At 38.6% G+C, this 9698-nt stretch overlaps 1 protein-coding gene across 1 annotated transcript in view; it reads left to right on the forward strand.

Annotated features, from left to right (window-relative positions):
- The window catches only part of HSP90AA1 (heat shock protein 90 alpha family class A member 1), a 35340-nt gene extending 26050 nt beyond the window's left edge, over window positions 1-9290 (forward strand). The window contains exons 10-11 of the mRNA XM_068254642.1: window positions 5810-6143; window positions 8895-9290. Of these exons, the coding sequence (XP_068110743.1) occupies window positions 5810-6143; window positions 8895-9004 (444 nt within the window). The 3' untranslated portion in view covers window positions 9005-9290. The remainder of the gene's footprint in view (window positions 1-5809; window positions 6144-8894) is intronic.
- Window positions 9291-9698: the final 408 nt, after the last annotated feature.

Genomic DNA, 9698 nt, shown 5'->3' on the forward strand with positions numbered 1-9698 from the left:
ATGATACCTTCTCATCATCTGATTTACATTAACAGTTTATTATGCTATCTAACTAGCCCTTTGCTTTTTGACAAGCCTTTTGCTTTCTGACAAGCCTTAATATCTTTAAATCAGATTTCAAAGTTTCTTAATACAACCCATTAATTATATCAATGATCTTTGCACCATCTAAAATTCCTTTTCTAATATTTTGATCAAACTCTCAAAACAACTTTGCATACCAGATATATTATGGAAACCCCTTTCTATCAAAAATATCAATTTCGAAACATTAATCAAAAATTTACCTTATTTTTTTTAAAAAAATGAAAGGATCTATAAACTATTGGATAAAAAAAAACTTTCCTTAAAAACCTTTTCTGTTCTTATCAATATTTTTCCTAAACTTTTTCATTACCTTATGAAAATATCACATAAAATCTAATTCTGTTCTGTAACAAATAAAACAAACAATTAAACTCAAAACACCAAAAATGTCTTTTTCATGTGTGTCAAATTAAAAATTATATGTGTGTAAAGATATTAGATTCTCAGTTCAGTTCATGAAAAGTGGGGAGGGAAAAGAAAAAAAAACTCTTCATGTCTTCAAGCACTTCTGTTCATTCCTTTATCAATGGAAGCATGGAATCTCCTCTCAATAGGCTCGTTAGCATGTGAAAGCCTTGTAATTTTCGCCATTTCTGCATGTGACCTTTTACGTCAATCAATCTTTAGAGATACATCTATAATTAAAAAATATGGTATCAATGATCTTATTTCAAGAAAATAACTTTAAACTTTTTGTTCCCCCTTTGAACAACAAACTCATATGACATTGTCTAAATTGCAATCCTTTGATGAGGACACAAACCATGAACTTTAATAAATCTCGTTTATCTAATAAACATAAGTTTCATAACCTTAGATAAACCTTAAAATAAAGCTCAATAAAATAAAAAAAAAACACAATGTCATCTTAAAACCATCCTTCACACTTTATTGTGAGGACAACAAAGTTATATTCTCTTATGTAAATGTGTAACAGCATGTTAATATGTGTGTGTGCGTTTATATAACATGCTAATCTCATGTGTATATGTCATTATTAGTATACCTGCTGTGTGTGTGCGCAAGTTGCAAGTAACTAAATGATACCCTTACATTTCTTTCACAATGATATCTCAAAAATGATCAATACTTTATTTATAAAAACTTCTTACATATCTTTACTCATGCAGTTTGAGTGACAGCTAATGGCTTCAGATTACAGGACTCCAGCTGTTCTTAATTAACCCTACTCTCGCTTTGACATAGATGCCACTGTTTCTTATACAAACAGAGGAAAGCATTTCCTAAACAGCTTCTGCTGAAACATTTCTATGTCACTAAAACTTAACTTGAAAACTTTTCTTTAATTTTTATTTAAAATGACCATCTACTAAAATACATTGCAACTGATGTAACCAATTGCTAGTATCCAAAATAAACTCAAGGAAACATGAAATCCACTTTCCTATAAATAACTGATACTCGAATTACTTTTAAATCCAATATCCCATTCAATATTGTACCTCAATTTTCATCAATTTACAGAAAGGAAGGAAATCACCACCATCTCTGATTCTCTTCACATACTTCTCAGGAAACAAAATTTAATAATTAAGGAGATAGAATACATGTGTACACCAAATCATAAAAGGGAAATAAAAAAAATATTATCACATAAACACATATAGAATTCACAACCAATAACTTTTATCAGAGTTCTGCTTTAACCTGTTGTCCTTTAAACGTTTAATTTTTAAATTTCCTTGAATTTTAATATATTGTGTACAGTCTAAAATATCAGTGCATACATTACTGTATTAATAATCTACAGCAATGACCAAAGTATACAATTTTATTTCAGATATTTGATATACCAACACCAAGTCCCTTGTATACCAATAATTTGAACTGGCACAACTGATTTCACACCTCTGACCGGAAAAGATATGAAACCACCTGTCACCATTCATCAATTATATTTTTATAAATTCCCATTTCTCCTCCGGTAAAGAAAAACAGATCTTTACAAAAATAATGCATATATAAGTATAAAGATATACTTATTCATGACCAATCACTTATGGGACTGAGCATTCAGCACATATATATCCTGATCATATTTCCAATCATCACTCACATTAGACTGAACACACATATTGTCTTTTAAAAATATATCTTTACCTTATAAACTGTCAAACTCATCTAAATATAATAACTATAGTCATGAGCTACCAAATTTATTTATACATCACAGATCAAATTCTTATGTAATTGATGCAATCGTTATTTGCAACAATTCAGCTTTATTTAATCAAAATTAAACCAAATCTCTTTATTTCACAATAAACTCACTAAGAATAACCTCCTGACTAAACCTATAACTTAAAAAAACTTATATTATCAACTTTTGTGTAAATCGATTGTCAAAATATATATCTGTCATCTATGGACACAAGCAATCACATCTTACTTATGAATGCTTACCCTTATCACCATATCCTCATCAATCCTCTAATACAGAAACAGATATGTCTATCATTAAACTATGGTGATTAATTCTCCTATGCAACCTTATAATAAGCTAATTTTAATTAATTATTTTTTTTTTTTTTTAATATCAATTATTATATTAGTGACTATATTTATACTTTTTATCAAAACTCAAATGGAAAAATAGGACAACTCTGAAACTTGAATGAAATTTTCATAACATATATAGCTTGCAATACAAATACTTTTATGTGACATCTGCAATGATTTTACATTCCTACTAGAATAGCTGTCATATGAAACCTGTTGCTACTTCTGCTGCTGATACATGTCATTTTGGTAACCAGAAACGTTTTATTTTTCCCTGGCTTTCAGGATTACTGCGCTTCTAATAAACCATTATTACAGATATATTTCCTTTTTATATAAACTGTCACTTATTCATGGCTTACACATTTTCTTTTACACAAGTAGCCAATTAGCATAAATACAAAACCCTTACTTTACTTATAGAAGCTAATATGCTAAATCTACTCCTATGATCCAATTACACTATCTTAAGCTTCAATTTAAACCATTTTTTCCCAAATTTAGCTTGCAGCTTTGTAGACAAAAATATCTGCATCTTTAAATAAACAATACCATTAACGAAGTCTGCATCCTGTCTGCTACCACTAAGGCATTTTACATAGGAATGATAAGAACATTCCTTTTGCATGCTGTTCATTTTAGCAAACTCTAAGTAACTATTTCCCTAATTAACTAACAAATATTCTTTATTTCTTTAACAACTTTGGGCACTCATCTAACTTTTAAGACTTTTAGCTAATTCAACAGGGAATAAAGCATAGTCACCTTATGCAGACAGACTTCTGGTATCACCCACATGACGTCAATCATCAGATCTCCTCTCTGGTCTGGTCTCATCCCTTGCTTCAGATTCAACGCAATAGAGTTTCACAAGAAGACAGCTCCGCTTCCTTTTTTTGCTCGTTCCCCGATTTTGAAACGAATTTGCGATTTAGCTGTGTTCTTTGTAAATCTTATTTTACGAGTGGCTGGCTCACCATTGTTAAATGTTAAAATGTGGGATTTGTACTTTAAGAACAAAGTCTTTCAGAGACCAGAGTAAATCATTTAAAAGGATGTGGTTATTTATTTAACATTATTGATCTTCCATGAATATTCAAAAATATAAATCAATAAAGGTACAAATCTTGGTTACATTACAAATGATTACAAAAAATGAACAAATTGATTGTATGTCTGTATGTATGAAAGTATGTGTGTGTCTGTGAAGTGAAAATGGCAGAATGACCCACTCCCGCCTAAAACTCCTTACATAAAGAAATGGGCTGGCCCCACAGTGTGTCCCAATGCTATCTATGATTGGTTTGTTCAAACAATGCTGTAGTCTCTATTTGCTGACTTCCATACCTAGCTGCTTCAGCTAACTCCTCATATATCACAAAGAGAGCACATGTTTCAATCCGGTTGAAACTGGTATTCCAACAGCCTCATTGTAACGCTATGGCTTGAGACATAATGGGATACAGCTGTCTTACCAACTTCTGACTGGGGGGGATGGTTAGGCATAGAATTCCTGAGAGCAGGACTATAGAATTTCCACTCCAGCCTTGTACGCCTATGCTAGATAATAGAAGATTTCTTTCAATCAGTCTTATCAATATCACATATATAATTGATCTATAGCTTTGATATCTCAATCGCGTCACATCCAATATAGATAATTATGGTTCTCATCACAACAGGGCCCTAGTTATGAGGAGAGCTTAAATCATCACATATTTAGATTGCTCAGAGATTAAAATATTAAAACTACTTATTACAGATAAATACAAACATGTAGATATACATGTAGACATTGCACAGATCCAAACATCGGCAAGCTGGAGAATTGAAAGAGTGAGTGATGAAAACGGAGTGGTAAAGCCTGAGAAGTGCATCGAGACACCCTACACAAATAATGAACAGGGTGATGGACACACTTGTTGTGTTATTGTTTTTATGGTTTTAATTGCTGATACGGAATAATAAAGGCTATTTTGTACTCTCCTATATACCTTGTGGTGTGGTTTTTGTAGGTCCATACTCTTTTCTCCATTTTAGTAAACTGTAGTGCTTGTTTGGCCTTTCTGCACACGTTTTTGGATATATTGATGTTTATATCTGCTAGCCTTGTATATATATTATTGGTTGATGGTGCTTGTCCAATCCCTATGATTTATAATACTGGTCCGTTCTTCTATCAAGTCCATTGACCAGTCAAACGACATGTAAATTAGCTGTAATTAGCATTTCAAACGTTTTGTCGTCTGTGTATACTAGGAGTCTGAACGACTCCTTGTTTGAATGACAAGTCGTTCACAAGTCCGGTATGAACAACAATCGGGCATAAAATCAGACGTGTGTATGCACTTTAACAGTTTCCTGTATCACATTGTTCTCGGGTGTGTTTACAGATAAGGACAGTTTCTCTGTTGCTCCCCCCCCTCCCTCTTCCCAGTCTGCCAGCAGTAAAGATGCTGACCTTCAGGCTCACGGTGGATCAAATAACATGAAAGGATTCCATGGCAACTTTAGTATCAGCCATTTCTTGATATATCTTCTATTTGTCTAACTTCTAACTTTGCCATGTCTTCTTTTATTTTTCTTCCCCCTACTATCTTTTGGTAAAGTTCCTCTTTAAATTGTACGGGGTTCTCCTTTAAAGAACATCCGAGGCCAAAAAAAAACTGATGAGAAAAACAATTGTATCTATCCTCCTTCTCCTAAAAATTACCCTTTTTATAGCTATCCCACAGCTTTATTTTATATATAAATCTAGTTTTTACATTTTTACTGCTTCATTGTCTCTGCTCAATGACACCTTCATTGAAGTATGCCAGAGCTCAAATCTGTGAATTATTGACCCTTTTTATCTCTTTCCTGCTCCGAGAAGCCATTTACTGACAGGAAAGTGTTTTATGGCTGTTATTACTAATCAGTGAGGGTTATGCTATATAGTCAGACTCAATCCGACCCGGTCCAGACTCGGACAGAAACTGCCACTTACATACCTGATTTTTAACTCTTTCATGCAGAGAAAGGAAAAAAAGGAACACAGCCTGGTTATTAGTGTGCTTGGCACTGTACATACACATGTCTATCTGATCATGTCACATGTCACCTCGGGTATCCTTTAACATTGTGGACAGCTTTGAAACACATCTATGTGAAATCCCAACATCTTTTGAGTTGTAAGTAACTGCCGGGGTTTTGTGGTTTCCAGGTCGTGATCTCTAACAGACTGGTGGAGTCCCCATGCTGCATAGTCACCAGCACCTACGGGTGGACAGCCAACATGGAGCGCATCATGAAGGCCCAGGCCCTCAGAGACAACTCCACCATGGGCTATATGTCTGCCAAGAAACACCTTGAGATCAACTGTGATCATCCAATCATAGAGACACTGAGGCAGAAGGCCGAGGCAGACAAGAACGACAAATCCCTGAAAGATCTGGTGATTCTTCTCTTTGAAACGGCCATGTTGTCCTCTGGCTTCACCCTGGAAGACCCACAGACGCATGCCAACCGCATCTACAGAATGATCAAGCTTGGCTTAGGTGAGTCATTCCACATAGAACAATCTGTTGTGAGTGTTATGCTGGGAATACACCATACAATTTTCTGTTAGATTTACCTGCCAGATAGATAAAGTTCAACATGTTGGAAATGTATCTATCTTATCATCTATCTGCCTAGCAATAAGGCATTGTTCTACTCAGCAGGAGATAAACAAAAGACAACGCACCAGAGATAATGACCATTCTCTACAGAAAATAATCTAATTATGCATTCTAACAGAAAATCTAACAGAAAAATCTAACAGTAGAATCTAACAGAAAATTGTATGGTGTATTCCCAGCATTAAAGAGGAACTGTAACGACAAAACGTCCCCTGGGGGGTACTCACCTCGGGTGGGGGAAGCCTCCGGATCCTAATGAGGCTTCCCACGCCGTCCTCTGTCCCACGGGGGTCTCGCTGCAGCCCTCCGTGCAGCGGTGACGTCAATATTTACCTTCCCGGCTCCTGCGCAGGCGCTCTGACGGCTGTCGGCTCCGAAGTAGGCGGAAATACCCGATCGCAGTCGGGTCTGCTCTACTGCGCAGGCGCAAGTTTCCGGCGCCTGCGCAGTACAGGGGACCCGACGGAGATCGGGTATTTCCGTCTATTTCCGTGCCGAAAGCAGCCACAGCGCCCCCTCTGGAGCCAGCAAAGGTAAATATTGAAGCTACAGTCGGCTCTGTCGCCGGCTGTTCGGAGGGCTGCAGCGAGACCCCCGTGGGACAGAGGACGGCGTGGGAAGCCTCATTAGGATCCGGAGACTTCCCCCACCCGAGGTGAGTACCCCCCAGGGGAGGTTTTTGTTGTTACAGAGTCTCTTTAAGGTGGCCATACACTTATAGATTTGCAGCAGATTCGACCATCAAATAGATTTCTGTCAGATGCCTGTCAAGTCCAATCTGACAGGAATCTATCTGATGTGTGCCACACACTAGGAACAGATTTCAGAATGAAATCTATTGCAAATCTATTGGAAATCGATCTAAATGCATTATTGGTCCATTATGCTGGGAATACACGAGTCGATTCTGGCGCTCGATTCTGCGCCCGTTCGTTTTGCCCGCTCGATTTTCATATCTTCCGCTCGTTTTTCTTATCTTTTTCAATTCATTTCAATGAGAAATCGAGCGGCAAAACGATGGAACGGTGATCGGACATGTCGGAAATGATCTATCTAACCATCTTATCAGCTCAGAATTGACCTGTGTATTCCCAGCATTAGATCCAATGCAACTCTATAGGCCATCGATGTGCTGCCAACAGCAGATCGACCTAGATTTTCCATCCTGACAGATAAATCAAGGGAGGAAGTGATTACCTAATCATGGGGTTAGGGCACATATCTATCTATCTACCTACCACGGGAGACCATCTGGCTATTTCTTCTGGGAAGGTTGTCTAATCATGGGGGACACATCTGGCTAGCTATACTACGAAGGGGCACCTAATCATGGAGTATGTATCTGGCTATCTATACTGGGGGGTGGAGTGGCTACCTAATCATGGGGACACATTTGGCTGTCTATACCAGGTGGGAGGTTAGCTAAGGGAGGGTGGTTCCAGCAGCGGTCGGGGTGGTTGGGGGGCCTCAAGTTACTTTTGCCCCAGGGCCCCACTGGGACTAGAACCGGCCCTGGGACCAGGAAGGCTCTATAGGACCCAGTGACTTCCCTCTCCTTAAGTGAGTATCTTTTTTTTTTTATTTCCACTTCAGACTCCCTTTAAAGTGAACCTCCGGACTAAAAATCTACTCAGCAGTACTGAAAAGGCTCGGTGTTTCTTTAAGTTTCACAGCATCAGAACTTTGTTTTTCTTACCAAAGCATCATTTTTAGCTAAGCTCCACCCATCAAAGAAAAAAAGCCCAGGCTTTTTTCCCCTGATGCTGTGCAGAGCATGATGGGATTTGCTATGTTGTTATTCACGTTTACTAGCAACTGGGAGAGGTGCTCAGGACACAGGACAGTTGGAACTGTGTCTCATGCTCTCTGTCACCTCCTTTCAACCAAAAAGATGGCTGCCATCATGAAATCACAAACATTTGCCTGTTTTTAAACCAGGGTGGGTAAGAGATTATATTACCTATCTATTCTAATTAACATAACTAATGTAACTTAATGACAGTATGTTTGTTTAGGCTGGAGTTCCTCTTTAAAGAGGAACTGTAACGGCAAAACGTCCCCTGGGGGGTACTCACCTCGGGTGGGGGAAGCCTCAGGATCCTAATGAGGCTTCCCACGCCGTCCTCCGTCCCTCGGGGGTCTCGCGGCAGCCCTCCGTACAGCCGTGACGTAATATTTACCTTCCTGGCTCCTGCGCAGGCGCTGACGGCTGTCGGCTCCGAAGTAGGCGGAAATACCCGATCGCCGTCGGGTCCGCTGTACTGCGCAGGCGCAAGTCTCCGGCGCCTGCGCAGTAGAGCGGACCCGACGGAGATCGGGTATTTACGTCTACTTCGGAGCCAAAAGCAGCCACAGCGCCCCCGCTGGAGCCAGCCAAGGTAAATATTGAAATTACAGTCGGGCCTGTCGCTGGCTGTTCAGTGGGCTGCAGCAAGACCCCCGTGGGACGGAGGACGGCGTAGGAAGCCTCATTAGGATCTGGAGGCTTCCCCCACCCGAGGTGAGTACCCCCCAGGGGATCTTTTTGAAGTTACAGAGTCTCTTTAAGCCAGTTTAGATATAGTATAAAGTAATATTAACAAATGGGCATATGCTGTAAATCTCTTAAGCCTTTTTCCCTTTGCACAGGTATTGATGAAGAGGATGCCACTATGGAAGAAGACACAACTCCCGTGCTGGAAGACATGCCACCACTAGAGGGCGAGGATGATTCATCCAGGATGGAGGAAGTCGATTAAAGAGCAGACATTTTGGCCTTACAGATTAGATGTTCACTGCGCAGGATGTTCATTTTTATACAGCATACTGTTTGTAAAAGGAATAGTATTATTCCTGATAGTAGATGAGCTTTATTTTCTGGTGATAGATTGCAGGAAGATGTTATTGCTTCCATTATCTCACATTGCAACGTGACATCTCCCGCTCCTCCTGGTCACACACTGCAGGTTGGCTTATTATATAAGCCGTTTCCTTAGCTATGCTGTTTTTTTTTTAAGATGAGAAATATTTTCATAATAAAGTTTATGCAGCAACTTTCTGGTCTAATTTTTGTTTGTTCATTTTATAAGTGGAGTTTGAAAGCTTATAAATCTATATATCAACCAGGCCGCATTTCACTTTATTACTCCATTATAAAATCACGGGTCTGTTGCCCCAAATGCAAAATGGCTGATCTATTTCATAGGCGTCAATTCACCAGAGAGGATTTACTAAGAGAAAAAAGGTAGGTAGTTTATCTCATGAGGTATTTTAACACTCTGGAGTCAATTCACCAGTGTGAGAGGACAGAGAGAAAAGTGTTCGATAGCAGGGGATAATGGAGAGATATGCATGAGGAAAGTGTGAGAAAGCAGAGAGTTAGGCAATCGGTATTAATGATTTACATGGGATACTTTTCCTCTCTGTAAGCTTCAAAGTGAAGCATTGTGGGTA

Source organism: Hyperolius riggenbachi, chromosome 9 (genome assembly GCF_040937935.1).
Source record: "Hyperolius riggenbachi isolate aHypRig1 chromosome 9, aHypRig1.pri, whole genome shotgun sequence".
NCBI classification, from domain to species: domain Eukaryota; kingdom Metazoa; phylum Chordata; class Amphibia; order Anura; family Hyperoliidae; genus Hyperolius; species Hyperolius riggenbachi.